General features: G+C 46.8%; 1 protein-coding gene across 7 annotated transcripts in view; it reads right to left on the bottom strand.

Moving 5' to 3' along the window:
- The window catches only part of foxp4 (forkhead box P4), a 51592-nt gene that overhangs the window by 16547 nt on the left and 16346 nt on the right, over positions 1 to 18699 (bottom strand). For 4 of the 7 annotated variants that reach the window (XM_084167346.1, XM_084167348.1, XM_084167347.1 and 1 more), the window contains exons 3-7: positions 17442 to 17583; positions 14664 to 14880; positions 10502 to 10600; positions 9176 to 9274; positions 692 to 779 (exon numbers count right to left, since the gene is read on the bottom strand). In XM_084167346.1, coding sequence (XP_084023472.1) covers positions 692 to 779; positions 9176 to 9274; positions 10502 to 10600; positions 14664 to 14880; positions 17442 to 17583 — 645 coding nt within the window. The remainder of the gene's footprint in view (positions 1 to 691; positions 780 to 9175; positions 9275 to 10501; positions 10601 to 14663; positions 14881 to 17441; positions 17584 to 18699) is intronic. The other 3 variants (XM_084167349.1, XM_084167351.1, XM_084167352.1) reach the window with 1 other exon arrangement.

The following is an 18699-nucleotide window of genomic DNA, read 5'->3' as shown; positions in this document are numbered from 1 at the left end:
GAACAGGAGTGTGTGTGTGAGACAGAGGCCTGGAGAAGCTGGCTGAATGAGGCCAGCACTAGGCTGTGTGTGTAGTAGTATGGCAGCATTGAGTGAGTGTGTGTAAGATGTGTGTGTGTGTGAGTATATCTGTGTATGTAGGTACTATAACAGGGCGGTAGGTGACATGGCAGGGAAAAGGGGAGAGGGCGGGAGGCCTGATGTGATGTGACACCGCCTGCCTCTCTGTCACTTTGTGTTCCCCAGCGGTGGCTTCAGCCGTGGGGCTCAACGGCGTTTACCAGGGCCACGGCTAACCCTAACCCTAGCTCCAGCCCAAACAACCTGGGTTCGCCACTACGCTGTTTGTGGGTTATTGTGGGGTGTTTGTGTTTGGCTGCTGTGTCAGTCCTGACAGGCAGGGCTCAGAGGTCCGGAAATCTAAACACACGCATACACACACTCGTCATCATCTTGATGTCCACCCCTCTTCCTCCTCCTTCCCTCCTTTCACCTAGTACTCTTCCCTTCTCTCCCAGTAGAGAGGGACTGGACTGGGAGGTTTATAATGGGGTCCTGTGATGGCAGCTTTCCTCTTTTAAATTACAAGCTCCAGTGCTTTCACTAAACCCCCAGCCTGGCTCAGACAAGTACAGACACAGATAATGCCTGTGTGTGGGTGTGTTTGTGTGGGTGTGTGTGTTTGTCCCACCTGTATCTCCAGCTGTTGGACCACCTGCATCTGCACCCTGCACTGGGCTGTACTGCGGTCGTCCAGAGCATGCTCATTGTTCAGATGCCTGAGAAAGGAGGAGAGAGGGAGGGGAAGGGGGAGAGAGAGAGAGGAAGGAGGAGAGGTAGAGGGAGAGGAAGGAGGAGAGGTAGAGGGAGAGGGAGGAGATGGTAGAGGAAGGAGGAGAGAGAGAGGGAGAGGAAGGAGGAGAGAGAGGAAGGAGGAGAGATAGAGGAAGAGGAAGGAGGAGAGAGAGGAAGGAGGAGAGAGGGAGGGAGAGGAAGGGGGAGAGATAGAGGAAGAAGGAGAGAGAGAGAGAGAGGAAGGGGGAGAGATAGAGGAAGGAGGAGAGAGAGAGGGAGAGGAAGGGAGACAGGGAGAGGGAGAGGAAGGACGAGAGGTAGAGGGAGAGGAAGGAGGAGAGATAGAGGAAGGGGGAGAGAGAGGAAGGGGGAGAGAGAGAGGGAGAGGAAGGGGGAGAGAGAAGGAGAGGAAGGAGGAGAGGTAGAGGGAGAAGAAGGAGGAAAGATAGAGGAAGGGGGAGAGTGAGAGGGAGAGGAAGGGGGAGAGAGAGAGGAAGGGGGAGAGAGAGGGAGAGGAAGGGGGAGAGGGAGAGGAAGGAGGAGAGGTAGAGGGAGAGGAAGGAGGAGAGATAGAGGAATGAGGAGAGAGAGAGGGAGAGGAAGGGGGAGAGAGAGGGAGAGGGAGAGGAAGGAGGGGAGGTAGAGGGAGAGAAAGGGGGGAGATAGAGGGAGAGGGGAGATAGAGGGAGAGGAAGGGGAAGAGATAGGGGAAGGAAGAGAGAGAGAGGCAGAGAAAGGGGGAGAGAGAGGAAGGGGGAGAGAGAGAGGGAGAGGAAGGGGGAGAGAGAGAGGGAGAGGAAGGAGGAGAGAGAGTGGGAGAGGAAGGAGGAGAGGTAGAGGGAGAGGAAGGGGGAGAGAGAGGGAGAGGGAGAGGAAGGGGGAGAGAGAGGGAGAGGGAGAGGAAGGAGGGGAGGTAGAGGGAGAGAAAGGGGGGAGATAGAGGGAGAGGGGAGATAGAGGGAGAGGAAGGGGAAGAGATAGGGGAAGGAAGAGAGAGAGAGGCAGAGAAAGGGGGAGAGAGAGAGGAAGGGGGAGAGAGAGAGGGAGAGGAAGGGGGAGAGAGAGAGGGAGAGGAAGGAGGAGAGAGAGGGAGAGGAATACAACTGGGTTATAACCTACATGAAAAGCAAAAGAAAGCATATTAATCCGTAATTTATTTTCTTCCATATTCACACATATTCAATGGAACACATTCAATGTGTGTGTGTATGTCCCCTGTAGCTCACTTGGTAGAGCAGGGTTGTGGGTTCGTTTCCCACGGGGGGCCAGTATGAAAAATGTATGCACTCACTAACTGTAAGTCGCTCTGGATAAGAGCGTCTGCTAAATGACTAAAATGTAAATGTATGTGTGTGTATGTGTGTGTGTGTCATTCCCAGAAGACAGTAGGGAGATGGTTGTGAGTGAGTGTGCAGCAGACACATAAGCTCCAGTTTGTGTGATTCCGACCAATGGTGACTTCATATAAATAAATCTTCACATTTATGTGACTGTAGATAGTTGTTTATTTTCCTGTTTAGAGGTTTTCAAGAGACCAGAGGGCTTCACACTCCTATCGACACAGACACAAGCGGAAACACACGGAAACACACACAATAGTTGGCTTGCACCAAACACTTCAGAGTATAAACTAGATTTCCTCCTCACAGAAAAAAACATAAAATCAAAACATGAAAGAGTCAACTGTTGAACTCAGTGTTAAACAAAACAACCAAACAGTTTACACAGTGGAGGAGAGATTGCGTGAGAGTGTGTAAGAGGAGGTTATGTAAAGAATAATATTATAAGTGTATCATTTCCTTATAAGCTTATTCCTTTCAGTGTAAAAGCAGACTGTGTGTGTGTGTGTCCTGCTCTTTAGGCTATGCACTCAACACCTGGATATTAGCTCATGCATTATCAGAGGAACAGAGAGAGGATCTAATCTCTGACTTACTCTTAATACACTTCTGCCTCCCTGAAATGTGTATGTGTGTGTGTGTTTGTTATGTGTCTGAATGGTGGCACTGTTCGTTTCCTCTGCTGTGGGAGGATCCAGGACCTTCTGATCCCTCCCTCCCTCCCTCCCTACCCCCTCTTTCTCTCTCCCTCCCTCCCTCCCTCCCTCCCTCGATCTTCTGTCATCGGCAGCTTTATTTGCAGGAGGGAGAGAGAGAAGGGAGCGGGTAGACCCTGAATGTGTTGAGTGTGTGTTCAACTATTGTATGTGCCATGAAAATAGTTTCTGGAATTTCTATATGACGTGTATTCCTGACTATCTGTGACCAAGGACTGCAGGGGACATTCCTTTTTCTCTGCTCATGACAACTCTGAGACGTGTGTGTGGCGTTTAGAGAATCATGACCCTGTGTGTCTTGACCCTGTGTGTCTTTAAGAGAACGGGGAGTTGGGGAATATCAGGAGGAGAGAAGAAATGAAAACAATAACAATGATGTCATGGCATAGCTAATCCCGGCATAGATAGACGACTCAAGAGCAGGATAATAATAACAAAAACATGATCTCACCCTTTCTCCTCCACCTCCCCCTCTCTCTTCTCCTCCACTCCCCTCTCTCTTCTCCTCCACTCCCCCTCTCTCTTCCCCTCCACTCCCCTCCTCTTCTCCTCCACTCCCCCTCTCTCTTCTCCTCCACTCCCCCTCTCTCTTCTCTCCACTCCCCCTCTCTCTTCTCCTCCACTCGCCCTCTCTCTTCTCCTCCACTCGCCCCTCTCTCTTCTCCTCCACTCCCCCTCTCTCTTCTCCTCCACTCCCCCTCTCTCTTCTCCTCCACTCCCCCCCTCTCTTCTCTCCACTCCCCCTCTCTCTTCTCCGCCACTCCCTAACTCTCTCTTCTCCTCCACTCACCCCTCTCTCTTCTCCTCCACTCCCCCTCTCTCTTCTCCTCCCACTCCCCCTCTCTCTTCTCCTCCACTCCCCCTCTCCCTTCTCCTCCACTCCCCCTCTCTCTTCTCCTCCACTCCCCCTCTCTCTTCTCCTCCACTCCCCCTCTCTCTTCTCCTCCACTCCCCCTCCTCTTCTCCTCCACTCTCTCCCCCTCTCTCTTCTCCTCCACTCCCCTCTCTCTCTCCTCCACTCCCTCTCTCTCTTCTCCTCCACTCCCCTCTCTCTCTCCTCCACTCCCCCTCTCTCTTCTCCGCCACTCCCTAACTCTCTCTTCTCCTCCACTCCCTAACTCTCTCTTCTCCTCCACTCCCTAACTCTCTCTTCTCCTCCACTCCCCCTCTCTCTTCTCCGCCACTCCCTAACTCTCTCTTCTCCTCCACTCCCTAACTCTCTCTTCTCCTCCACTCCCTAACTCTCTTCTCCTCCACTCCCTAACTCTCTCTCTTTCCTCCACTCCCTAACTCTCTCTCTTCTCCACTCCCTAACTCTCTCTTCTCCTCCACTCCCTAACTCTCTCTCTTCTCCTCCACTCCCTAACTCTCTCTCTTCTCCACTCCCTAACTTTCTCTTCTCCTCCACTCCCTAACTCTCTCTTCTCCTCCACTCCCCCTCTCTCTTCTCCTGCACTCCTAACTCTCTCTCTTCTCCTCCACTCCCTAACTCTTCTCCTCCACTCCCTAACTCTCTCTTCTCCTCCACTCCCTAACTCTCTCTCTTCTCCTCCACTCCCTAACTCTCTCTTCTCCTCCACTCCCTAACCCTCTCTTCTCCTCCACTCCCCTCTCTCTTCTCCTCCACTCACTAACTCTCTCTCTTCTCCTCCACTCCCTAACTCTCTTCTCCTCCACTCCCTAACTCTCTCTTCTCCTCCACTCCCTAACTCTCTCTTCTCCTCCACTCCCTAACTCTCTCTTCTCCTCCACTCCCTAACTCTCTCTTCTCCTCCACTCCCTAACTCTCTCATCTTCTCCTCCACTCCCTAACTCTCTCTACTCCTCCACTCCCTAACTCTCTCTCTACTCCTCCACTCCCTAACTCTCTCTCTACTCCTCCACTCCCTAACTCTCTCTCTACTCCTCCACTCCCTAACTCTCTCTCTACTCCTCCACTCCCTAACTCTCTCTCTTCTCCTCCACTCCCTAACTCTCTCTCTACTCCTCCACTCCCTAACTCTCTCTCTCTTCACTCGCCCACCCTCTGTAACCTAACACAATTTTTTCCTTTTTCCTCTTTCCAATCTCCCACTCTAACTCACTCTCTTCTCTCTCTCCCTCCTCTCTCTTCTCTCTCTACCCTCTCCCCTCTCCCTCCTCTCTCTCTGTGGCTCAGTCATAAACAGTAGCAGGGTTTTTTTCCGTGCGTCCCGACAATGAGTCTCTGTTTACTCCTCAGCCCTCTCAGACAGAGATTCAACCCACATTACACATTACCCTCAGCCCCACTAACCACAGCCAACAGAGTACTATACCAGACAGCACTGACAGAGCGAGAGAGACGGGAGGGAGGGGAGGAGAAATTAGTGAATATCTCTACTATGCCCCCAAAAAATATTAGATAGAAGAGGAGAGGAGAAAAGAAGAAAAGAGGTGATGGGAAGAGAGGAAAGGGGGAGAGAAGAGAGAGATCACAGATCAGATTAAAGAAAAGAGCTGGAAATAGGAGAGTGTCTCCTATCGTCTCTTCTCTTCTCTTTCTGCCCGGAGCGATGACTAAGGAAGGCTGGAGGGGCACGCATTATCTGTCACCATTTGGTTCCTCTCTCCCTCCATCTGCCCTGAGGCTGTGTGAAATGAGACACCAAACAACAGCTTTCGTCTCCAAACTTTCCCAGCCTGCCTCTGGCTTTGATCTGACTGTCCGCTGCCATCATCTCACAACACACTTCTCTCTCTGTCTATCTGTGTGTGTGTGTACCATGCCGTGTTAATACACACTATCCCTGGTGATATCAGCTCAGAGTTGATCATTAGAAAGACAGTTTCTCTCCCTTACGGACCATTGTTTTGGTTAGGCCTTGGTTAAGGGTTCGTTAGGCCTCTGTTAAAGGGTTCATAATGGGTTTGTTAGGTGTTCGTTATGTGGTAGCGGCAGTTGGACTGTCCTGAAGCTTACAGTAGTAGAGATATCAGGATCTCAGTGGATCAAACAGTGTGTATGGATGTGCCTGTGTGTATGACTGTGTTCGTACATGTGACATGTTGTCTGTGGTGTCATCACTCTAACAAATAGTGACAGCTGACTGTTTACACCAGGCTTAGATGTATTACCCCTTATTCCCAATAGTACACACAAGCTCACACACACAAGCTCACACACACACACACGGATCTCCCCTGCTATACCCCTTCCCCCCTCCTGCTTCACACACCATCCCTAAAGACTCCAAACTGGCAAACAGACAAGAAAGAGGGATAAAGAAAGGCAGAAAGAAGAGAGAGGAGGAAAGCAGAGGGGAGATGGATGGAGAGGGAGCTGCTGTTTGATGTCTTTGCTAGCGCCATGGAAACAAAAAGCTGTGATTGTAAATTAGCTAATTAAGTAAACCGCTAACGAAGCGTGGAAACAATTTGCTTGACCCTTCAGAGCAGAGAACTCTGGGAGCACAACACTAATCAGCTAGAGACGGGAGGGACACACACACACACACACACTGAGTGACTTGTACTATCTTGTTAAGTGTAGCCTCAGATTCTTTGATACCTTCTCAGCACCGTCTCACAAGTGTCTCTCACAACACACCACTTAAAACATTTAGCAGCCAATGAAACATGCAGCAGAGCAGAGATAGAGGGGCAGAGGGGAGGGATTAAGGGATGACAGAAGGCTGACAGAGAAAGAGAGAGTGACAGAGCTGTTGAATAATGTAGATGGACACACAATAGCAAATCGCTCTGCTCCTCCAAGGGAGCCTGATGTAACCGATAGCAACTGATCAATGATTAATTCTTTAGAGTCTAAGATGTTGGGGGAGTGGGGGGTGCTAAACTGGCATATGGAATTGTTTTAAGATGGTCATACTATGGATCATTTAGCTATATGATTTAGAATTTTAGGACCCATTTAGGTATCAAAATATATACAGTACCAGTCAAAAGTTTGGACACACCTACTCATTCAAGGGTTTTTCTTTCTTTTGACTATTTTCTACATTGTAGAATAATAGTGAAGACATCAAGACTATGAAATAACACATATGGAATCATGTAGTAACCAAAAAAGTGTTAAACAAATCAAAATATATTTTATATTTGAGATTCTTCAAAGTAGCCACCCTTTGCCTTGATGACAGCTTTGCACACTCTTGGCATTCTCTCAACCAGCTTCATGAGGTAGTCACCTGGAATGCATTTAAATTAACAGGTGTGCCTTGTTAAAAGTGAATTTGTGGAATTTCTTTCCTTCTTAATGCGTTTGAGCCAATCAGTTGTGTTGTGACAAGGTAGGGTTGGTATACAGAAGATAGCCCTATTTGGTACCAGACCAAGTCCATATTATGGCAAGACAGCTCAAATAAGCATCATTACTTTAAGAAATGAAGGTCATTCAATACGGAACATTTCAAGAACTTTGATAGTTTCTTCAAGTGCAGTTGCAAAAACCATCAAGTGCTATGGTGAAACTGGCACTCATGAGGACCACCACAGGAATGGAAGACCCAGAATTACCTCTGCTGCAGAGGATACTTTCATTAGAGTTACCAGCCTCAGAAATTGCAGACCAAATAAATGCTTCACAGAGTTCAAGTCACAGACACTACTCAACATCAACTGTTCAGAGGAGACTGCGTGAATCAGGCCTTCATGGTCGAATTTCTGCAAAGAAACCACTACTAAAGGACACCAATAAGAAGAAGAGACTTGCTTGGGCCAAGAAACACGAGCAATGAACATTAGACCGGTGGAAATCTGTCCTTTGGTCTGATGAGTCCAAATTTGAGATTTTTGGTTCCAACCGCTGTGTCTTTGTGATCTCCGCATGATCTCCGCATGTGTGGTCCCCACCGTGAAGCATGGAGGAGGAGGTGTGATGGTGTGGGAGTGCTTTGCTGGTGACACTGTCAGTGATTTATTTAGAATTCAAGGCATACTTAACCAGCATGGCTACCACAGCATTTTGCAGTGATACGCCATCCCATATGGTTTGCGCTTAGTGGGACTATCATTTGTTTTTCAACAGGACAATGACCCAACACACCTCCAGGCTGTGTAAGGGCTATTTGACCAAGAAGGAGAGTGATGGAGTGCTGCATCAGACAACCTGGCTTCCACAATCACCCGACTTCAACCCAATTGAGATGGTTTGGGATGAGTTGGACCGCAGAGTGAAGGAAAAGCAGACAACAAGTGCTCAGCAAATGTGGGAACTCCTTCAAGACTGTTGGAAAAGCATTCCAGGTGAAGCTGGTTGAGAGAATGCCAAGAGTGTGCAAAGCTGTCATCAAGGCAATGGGTCGCTACTTTGAAGAATCTAAAATCTAAATCTATTTTGATTTGTTGAACTCTTTTGGTTACTACATGATTCCATATGTGTTATTTCATAGTTTTGATGTTTTCACTATTATTCTATAATGTATAAAATAGTAAAAATAAAGAAAACCATTGAATGAGTAGGTGTGTCCAAACTTTTGACTGGTACTGTATATAAACAAATTATTTGATAAATATTGATTTTGGCCTTTACTACTAAAGTACATAGAAACCCATTGAATAACACATTCATAAATGGCAAAAAGGACAAACTAAATAAATAATTAGAAACAAGGTTTTGAAGTGTCTGTCCTAAATACTAGGAGATTTTTTATAAAAATCAGAAAATATTTATGTTTATATTTATGCACATATTTAACCCCTTTGTTGGGGTAGGCACACAACGACCTTCATACTTCCATTTTTTCTTTTTTTTTACTGGTACCGATTACCTTCAGACAAGTCCTGTGACAGTTGTCCCGTGACACAAAACGGAGAACACCATCGTGTTCGTGAGAGTCTCCCCTTTCCAAAGAAGGGTCATAATAGTTTATAGGTCAAACCGTTCGGACGCTACAGACATTTTCTTGAGAAGACCGATTTCCGGGATGTCTCATGGTCTGACAAACACCGCTCTAGCTCTGCCACCTTTCACCTCAGATGCAGAAGTGCGACATAGGCGGTTGCGGTGGATTGAGACACATCCAATGCAAAAAAACGGATATCTCTAGCTTAAACTGACAGATTTTGATGGGAATTGTTTTGTTATGTAACTTAGATTGATGCACCGGTGCGTCAATCAACTCTAGGGGGTTAAATGAAGGCTGTAGAACGCTACACTGACTTACACTCAGCGCCAGCTAGTTTGTTGGTAGAACGAGTCCTACACTAGTCATTAGAAAGTCATGCTAGAAAGAGTGAATGTGCCAATCTCTTGGGCCACTTCCATTATTTGTAGCATGAACTGACTAACACAGTGGTTGTGTGGAGGAGAGTAGTTTGGGAATGCAGCTTCAGGGTGTTACTCACTTGATGAACTGTCCCATGTCATCACATAGCGCCTCGCAGCCAGGCCATTTACACTCTCCATGGCCATAGAGAGGATGGGAACCTGCATGCTCCTCATGGCTGGGAGAGGGGGGGGGGGAGCAATAGCAGGTTAGAATGGTCTAAATCTGACATTACAAATGTACAGACATCACACACTATATAGGCAAGGACAGCTGAAATAAAGCAAGCAGACACTCACACATCAATACCACCAAACCATGCCTCTGAGCACCAAAAGCACACACACAGAGCAAACATCCATTGTTACACAGTAAGGCCATAGTTCCTTTAGTATCATAAGTGCGTAGTTAACATGAAGCTAAGAGCAGAATGGTGTGTGTGTTCCTCTGTTCTAAATGTTCATCCTCACACAGCACCAGTCCCTCCCTCCCTCCCTTCAGTCAGTGTGGGCGGGCAGAGACCCAGATGCCCTGTCTGATTGGTGCATAGTGGCGGTGGTCTCATCCCTCATATGGAGGTTGATCTGAGATGTGGCTGCAGGCTCTGTTTTGGTGAGACAGGTCTGTCTGTGTGTGTGTGTGTGTGTGGCTCGGAGATGCTGATTCTGGTTTGGACCGGGTCCAGGCTAGTGTGCGTGGTTCAGATTGTGCTCCAGATGTGGTTTGGCCCAGCCTGGCCTCGTGTCTGAGACACTACTACAGAGAGCTCACAGTTTATTTACATTAAATCTACTGCCACCCAGAGACGTACGGGCTGAAACAGCAATGTGCGTATGTGTGTGTGTTTGTGTGTGCGTGCGTGCGTGTGTGCGTGCGTGGAGTTGGTTGAGGCTTCTCCCAGATCCTCATCACAGTGTTGTCTAACACAAACCATCCCTCTCACAGATGGGACCATCCCAAAGACGAGCACACTCTTCCCCTCCTCTCCTTCCCATCTTTTCTCCTCCTCTCTTCCCCTTTTCCCCTCTCCCTGGTCAGATAAATTGGCAGTGGTTGTGCTGTGTGTATGTGTGTGTGTGTGTGCCTGTGTGCGTGTGTTGGCTGTGGTTGACTACTCTCAGTTCAGAAGCTGCTCAGACTGCAGACATTACAAACTACTGGAAAACCACACACCCGTTCACATCAGCCATGCATTAGCTGTAGCATGCTAGCCCCCTCCTTTCTCCTCCCTTCAATCTCCTCTGCATCCATGTTAGCATGGTAGCGTAGTATTAGCATGGGCCAGCCAAATAGCACAGGAGATTAGCGCTAAGCTAGCTCTCTTATACTTCCCCCACACAGAGGGAGCATGTCCTCATTCTGAGTATGTCAGGTCTGTGTGTGTGTGTGTGTGTGTGTTACTCACTGGCTACTGGATAGTGGGCCGCCTTTGGAGTAAGGCGTGAGGTGTTCATCTCCGAGGTCTGCCTTGCTGAAGGAGGAGATCCATTCAAAGAGTCTTGCTCTTAAAGATGGAATAGAAACATCCCACAGGTGAATACAGATGCACCCCTAACACCCTCAATACACACAACCTTAAAAACACATCTCTGAACACACAGGCACCTAACAAACACACAAAAATACAGCATGACACACACAACACGTTTTCTACTTTGTGTTCACATTCGCACAAAACATTTCTCAGTCACATGTACTCCTCCCCCCTCCTCCCTCCATCTCATAATGTTCAGCCAGACACACTCATGCCAAACTGGCACCTGGGCAGCAGTAGAGTAATAAGCTGTGCTCCACTCCAGAAAACACACGCAAACACCACATACAGTTGAAGTCAGAAGTTTACATACACCTTAGCCAAATACATACAGTGGGGCAAAAAAGTATTTAGTCAGCCACCAATTGTGCAAGTTCTCCCACTTAAAAAGATGAGAGAGGCCTGTAATTTTCATCATAGGTACACGTCAACTATGAAAGACAAAATGAGAAAAAAAAATCCAGAAAATCACATTATAGGATTTTTAATGAATTTATTTGCAAATTATGGTGGAAAATAAGTATTTGGTCAATAACAAAAGTTTTGTCAATACTTTGTTATATACCCTTTGTTGGCAATGACACAGGTCAAACGTTTTCTGTAAGTCTTCACAAGGTTTTCACACACTGTTGCTGGTATTTTGGCCCATTCCTCCATGCAGATCTCCTCTAGAGCAGTGATGTTTTGGGGCTGTCGCTGGGCAACACGGACTTTCAACTCCCTCCAAAGATTTTCTATGGGGTTGAGATCTGGAGACTGGCTAGGCCACTCCAGGACCTTGAAATGCTTCTTACGAAGCCACTCCTTCGTTGCCCGGGCGGTGTGTTTGGGATCATTGTCATGCTGAAAGATCCAGCCACGTTTCATCTTCAATGCCCTTGCTGATGGAAGGAGGTTTTCACTCAAAATCTCACGATACATGGCCCCATTCATTCTTTCCTTTACACGGATCAGTCGTCCTGGTCCCTTTGCAGAAAAACAGCCCCAAAGCATGATGTTTCCACCCCCATGCTTCACAGAAGGTATGGTGTTCTTTGGATGCAACTCAGCATTCTTTGTCCTCCAAACACGACGAGTTGAGTTTTTACCAAAAAGTTATATTTTGGTTTCATCTGACCATATGACATTCTCCCAATCCTCTTCTGGATCATCCAAATGCACTCTAGCAAACTTCAGACTGGCCTGGACATGTACTGGCTTAAGCAGGGGGACACGTCTTGCACTGCAGGATTTGAGTCCCTGGCGGCGTAGTGTGTTACTGATGGTAGGCTTTGTTACTTTGGTCCCAGCTCTCTGCAGGTCATTCACTAGGTCCCCCCGTGTGGTTCTGGGATTTTTGCTCACCGTTCTTGTGATCATTTTGACCCCACGGGGTGAGATCTTGCGTGGAGCCCCAGATCGAGGGAGATTATCAGTGGTCTTGTATGTCTTCCATTTCCTAATAATTGCTCCCACAGTTGATTTCTTCAAACCAAGCTGCTTACCTATTGCAGATTCAGTCTTCCCAGCCTGGTGCAGGTCTACAATTTTGTTTCTGGTGTCCTTTGACAGCTCTTTGGTCTTGGCCATAGTGGAGTTTGGAGTGTGACTGTTTGAGGTTGTTGACAGGTGTCTTTTATACTGATAACAAGTTCAAACAAGTGCCATTAATACAGGTAACGAGTGGAGGACAGAGGAGCCTCTTAAAGAAGAAGTTACAGGTCTGTGAGAGCCAGAAATGTTGCTTGTTTGTAGGTGACCAAATACTTATTTTCCACCATAATTTGCAAATAAATTCATAAAAAATCCTACAATGTGATTTTCTGGAATTTTTTTTCTCAATTTGTCTGTCATAGTTGACGTGTACCTATGATGAAAATTACAGGCCTCTCTCATCTTTTTAAGTGGGAGAAATTGCACAATTGGTTTCTGACTAAATACTTTTTTTCCCCACTGTATAAACTCAGTTTTTCACAATTCCTGACATTTAATCCTAGTAAAAATTCCCTGTCTTAGGTCAGTTAGGATGATCACTTTATTTTAAGAATGTGAAATGTCAGAATAATTATAATTATTTATTTAAGCTTTTATTTATTTCATCACATTCCCAGTGGGTCAGAAGTTTACATACACTCAATTAGTATTTGGTAGAATTGCCTTTCAATTGTTTAACTTGGGTCAAACATTTCGGGTAGCCTTCCACAAGCTTCCCACAATAATTTGGGTGAATTTTGGCCCATTCCTCCTGACAGAGCTGATGTAACTGAGTCAGGTTTGCAGGCCTCCTTGCTCGCACACGCTTTTTCAGTTCTGCCTACACATTTTTTATAGGATTGAGGTCAGGGCTTTGTGATGGCCACTCCAATACCTTGACTTTGTTGTCCTTAAGCCATTTTGCTACAACTTTGGAAGTATGCTTGGGGTCATTGTCCATTTGGAAGACCCATTTGCGACCAAGCTTTAACTTCCTGACTGATGTCTTGAGATGTTGCTTCAATATATGCACATAATCTTCCTTCCTCATGATGCCATCTATTTTGTGAAGTGCACCAGTCCCTCCTGCAGCAAAGCACCCCCACAGCATGATGCTGCCACCCCCGTGCTTCACGGTTGGGATGGTGTTCTTTGTTTTGCAAGCCCTCCCCCCTTTTTCCTCCAAACATAACAATGGTCATAATGGCCAAACAGTTCTATTTTTGTTTCATCAGACCAGAGGACATTTCTCCAAAAAGTACGATCTGGGTTCTTCCTTGCTGAGCGGCCTTTCAGGTTATGTCGATATAGGACTCGTTTTACTGTGGATATAGATACTTTTGTACCTGTTTCCTCCAGCATCTTCACAAGGTATTTTGCTGTTGTTCTGGGATTGATTTGCACTTTTCACACCAAAGTACGTTAATCTCTAGGAGATTCTTCCTGAGCAGTATGATGGCTGCATGGTCCCATGGTGTTTCTACTTGCGTACTATTGTTTGTACAGATGAACGTGGTACCTTCAGGCGTTTGGAAATTGCTCCCAAGGATGAACCAGACTTGTGGAGGTCTACAATTATTTTTCTGAGGTCTTGGCTGATTTCTTTTGATTTTCCCATGATGTCAAGCAAAGAGGCACTGAGTTTGAAGGTAGGCCTTGAAATACATCCACATGGACACCTCCAATTGACTCAAATGATGTCAATTAGCCTATCAGAAGCTTCTAAAGCCATGACATAATTTTCTGGAATTATCCAAGCTGTTTAAAGGCACAGTCAATTTAGTGTATGTCAACTTCTGACCCACTGGAATTGTGATACAGTAAATTATAAGTTAAATAATCTGTCTGAAAACAATTGTTGGAAAAATTACTTGTGTCATGCACAAAGTAGATGTCCTAACCGACTTGCCAAAACGATAGTTTGTTAACAAGAAATTAGTGGAGTGGTTGAAAAACAACCTAAGTGTATGTACACTTCCGACTTCAACTGTAACAAATGAACTGAGGGCCGTATTACACACACCAGCCTATTGCACAGTACTTCACGGAAATACACACACACCCTACACACAACTACACACACACACACACTACACTACACACACACAAATACACACACCATCTTATTACACAACACTTTACACAAATACACAAACACCCTACACACACATAAACACAGCATGGTAATACAAAGAGTATCTTTGTCAGAGTGAACTTCTCCCTAAACCAAGGAGAGGCAGTCCAAAGACATAGTAACTATGTGTGAATTAGTTACAGCACAGTTCATCTACAGGACACATGGAGTACACATCAGTCACACTGTATCACTATCTGTCTACATCACACTCTCTCTAGCTCTATCGGAGCTGTGTGTGATCTTCTGTGTGTGTGTGTGTGTGTGTGTGTGTGTGTGTGCGTGTGTGTGTGTGTGTGCGCATGAGCCACGTTTGTTTGCAATCATCTAACAATAACTTATTGAACCTCTGTATGAAATATTCCCCTGAGGTATTTCCACATAGCATTACATTATTTATATCTGCGCTGTAGCGCAGGGAGACTTTTGTAATGGACCCAACTGTACCTGTCTCTGTACCTGTCTCTCTTTGGGGTGTGGTTGTCTTGTCCGTTGTGCAGGCTGTGCAGGGTGCTGTGTGTGTTTGCTTTGGGGAAGGAGGATGAGGTAGAGTTGGTGCTGAGATCCAGGCCCTCTCCAGTCTGCTGCTGCTTCAGGGCCTCCTCTGCAGACTGCACCCCCGACACCTCCTTCCACAGCTGCTGCAGGTCCCCTGGACACATGGCTGCAGGGGGGAGGAGGGGGGTGGGGTGGAGGAGGGAAGGGGGGGGGGGGGGGGTTGGGGGGTGGACATAGAGTTATTAGATATTAGTCACAAAAATAACCCCCTACCCTGAGACACATGCAGGCTATCCACACACACATATGCATACATGCACTCACACACCGAGAGACTCACGCATGCACTCACACATACATAGACACACACTGGGACGAGCCCCCTGGGAGTGGTTAAGTATGAGGGAAATGATGGGGTAGGAACTGGAAGAAACTAAAGGCTAATTCCTGTATGTTTTTGTTATCTTTCTACATCTCCTCTATTCCCCAACCTCCCGTTAGTAATTACTGCAGTCCGATGCTACCAACGCTTCTTTTGTCACTGTGAGCGCTATGCTGTGTGTGAGTGTGTGGGTGTGTGTCTGAGGCTCAGTTTAGGGGCTTGTTGTAGCTTTTTCTGCTCATATTTCACTTTAAGAGAGAAAGCTCCACCCAACAGCCCCCCCAACACACACCAGACCACCATACCCTCTCTGCATCTGGCCCAAGCTGTTCCTGAGCCACAGCCTTTAGTCCTCTCTCATACATGGCAGATATAGCACACACATACACATACACACACACACACACACACACACACACACACACACACACACACACACGGCAGAGTCCTAACAGAAATCCAAATATTATGTCTGCATTCTTCTCTCGGGCCCGCCAAAACAAAACCCCTCACTCTGGAGGAATGGGACTCTGTGTGTGTGTGTGTGTATGGATGTACGTGTGTGTGAATAGATTTAAACTGTCAACTATCTTTATTGGCAACTGCGAGTGTGTGTGTCTACATATCTAACATTATGCCTGAGTCAAATTAGATTACCGCAGAAATGCAGTTGCCCCAATCAACAACACATATTTGTTTTTGTAAAGGAACGTTTCATGTAATGTTTCTCAACTATAAGCTACTAATGGTAAAACTAATATTAAGTATATATAATCTATAAACTCAATATACAAAATGTACCCACCACACACACACATGCTTGCACACACACCGGATGGATGGAGGGACACTTTGAGGCGGGGCAGCGGAGCGCACACACACACACTCCACGGGTAGCGGGGCTCGGAGGGGCAGGGCTACCAGGGTGTGTGTGTGTGAGGCATGGCTGGCCAGAGGAATGCTCTTGCTCACGCCTGGCTGAGCCGTCACAATGGACAGGCTCTTTCACACTGCAGGGAAATTCCACTCTAACGAGAGGGAGAGAGGGAGTAAGAGAGAAAAGGAGGGAGAGAAAGAAAGATGGCGAGAGAGGAAGAGGAGAGAGAGAAAGAAAAATGGAGAGAGAGGAAGAGGAGAGAGAGAACGAAAGATGGAGAGAGAGACAGCGAGAGGAAGAGGAAAGAGAGAGAGAGATAGAGAGAAAGACAGAGATAAAAGGAAAGTGAAAAGGAAAGAGAGAGAAAAAGAAGGAAAAAGAGAAAGAAAAAGAAAAAGAGGAGGGGCCAAAAGCAAAGGTTTAAAGCTGTCCGATAAATTCCACTCTTCCACTCTAAAAACGTCTACAGTCTGTCTATCACACTCATTCAGTGTGCAGTTCTTTTAGAGGTGAAGGCTAGAGTAAAAAGTATAGGCCTGCAGTACTGAGGGGTGGGGGTTGCTAGTATGCTGCGATGGAGAGAGAGAGATGGAGAGAAAGAGAGAGAGAGTGAAGAAAAAAAGGAAGACAGGGAGAGAGAGGGAGGGAGGGAGGATGGGGGAGGAAACTCTATCCTGGTCTGTGTTTGTTCTTCCCAGTCAGGGCTTTAGTAATGTTACGGCCACTTTGGAACTCCTAAGCTCTGTGTGTGTGTGAGTGTGAATGTGAATGCATGTGTACACCCGTAAAGCTGGGGTTGGTTATGGAGGGCCCCACATACACACACAGACACTGGGGCGGGGCGGTCAGCAGTCAACATTCATATCTGTAAAACCTCTGTGACAAAAGAGGATGGAGGGAGAGCCAAGACAAACACACATGCACAAACAGACTGACACAACCACGAGGGAGAGACAAAACAACAATGTAGTGCCCTCATTGTATCTGGCTCATCTCAAGCATTAACACAAACACACACGCATGCACACTCCCTTCCACCCTCCAAGCCCTGAATTTGGTGGCATATTTGACCTATTATCCAAATGACTGCCTTCCTCAAACCCACCAATCAGGTTTGCATTTTATCTTTTATGAGCTGATTTAGTTAACAGGCTTCACATGTGGCCGTGGGTACTACGGCTGTGTGTGTTTGTGTGTGTGCGTATGTGTATGCACTTATGTGTGTGTACTTGTGTGTCTGTGTGTGTTTGTACATATGTGTGAGTGTGCCTGCACACAGCTTGAGATGATGGCTGGACTGAGGGCAATGGTAGCTCTTTAGTACTGTCATTATTAGCACTAAAACACTGGCAATCTATGTTGGGGTGCAACCAGGCCTCTGAGCTATGTCTAGTACGGAGGTATGGAGGAGGGGGGAGGGTTTGTTGGGTAAGGAAGCAATGGGATTTGTGTGTGTGTGTGTGTGTACCTTGCTGCAGGCTCTGCATGGGGTTAGTGGGCTGTAGGGAGACCAGGCCTTGTCTCTGCAGGTTGATGATGTGCTGCTGCTGAAGCTGCTGCATCTGAATGAGCTGCTGCTGGAAAGCCAACTGCTTGTTACCTATCTGCTGCTGTGGAGAGAAGAGTGGCAGAGAGAGTTAGTACTTGTTAATCTCCCAACCTTTCCAACCCACTCCATTGGATAATATTTGTATTAAGGTTGGGTGGCCCATTCCATCAATGCATCTCAGGTACAACTTAAAATGGAGTCTACAAGTCTCCACACATACTAGCAGTGTTGGAAAGCAAAACTATGTGACCCCAAAACTCTAATCATCCAAGGGGGAGGATACTGTTGTATGGCGACTCTTGAGGAAAGAGAGAGATGGAGGCAGGGAGGGAAGGGATGGAGGGATGTGGTGAAAGGGTGAGTGGTACAGACTACATGGCGTATGGCGATAACGTCAGTGTGTGTCGCAGTGATGAATGTCCCCCTTTCTGGTTTCCCTGTCGGTACCGGTCCTAGCCTGTGTTACGCTGTTTGATATCCCCCCAGAGAGATGGCCCTTATCTTCCCCAGATAACAGAGGGAGAGGAAAGACAGAGGGAGGCAGAGAGAGAGAGGAGGGGTGGAAAAAATACTAAATATATGTTTTTCTATTGGAGAGCGAGTGTTGGCCAGCGAGTCTTTGAACAGACAGGAGGAACTCACAGGAAGGCCACAAGGTCTTCCTGTCAGACTGGGCATCCGGGGAGGTAGGGTGTGTGTGTGTGTTTAGGGAGGCAGGCAGAGGGTCACTATGTCAGCACTACAGGCATTTTTTTCCAGAGAGAGAAGAGAAGAAAAATAAATGTGACCTGCCAGTTACACCGTTCGTTCTCTTGACGTCTGTCACAACTACACACTCAATAACCTTCTCGTAGACTTGTACCAAGCAAAATATACTTTAGTTTCTACAGCTAGGTACATAATATTTTATTGACCATGTAATTAGGGCCCATAGTTTTCCCTGTTTCAGTCATTTGGTCAGGATCAGGAAAAACACCTAAGAGCTGTTTGAAGCTCTCTAGCACTGTTCAACACTTTCCTCTCTCTTGGTCCATCTCTCCTCCTTCCTGGTCCTGTCTGTCCGTTTCATGTCCCTCCTCTACCCCCTCCCTCCCTCCCTCCCTCTATCTCACCCTCTCTCTCCAGAATATCACCCTCTCTCTCCAGAGACATGGTAGTGGTTCTTTAACACATTGTG

Source organism: Coregonus lavaretus, assembly GCF_964263955.1.
Source record: "Coregonus lavaretus genome assembly, chromosome: 8".
NCBI lineage: Eukaryota > Metazoa > Chordata > Actinopteri > Salmoniformes > Salmonidae > Coregonus > Coregonus lavaretus.
This window is presented reverse-complemented; position numbering and strand designations above follow the sequence as displayed.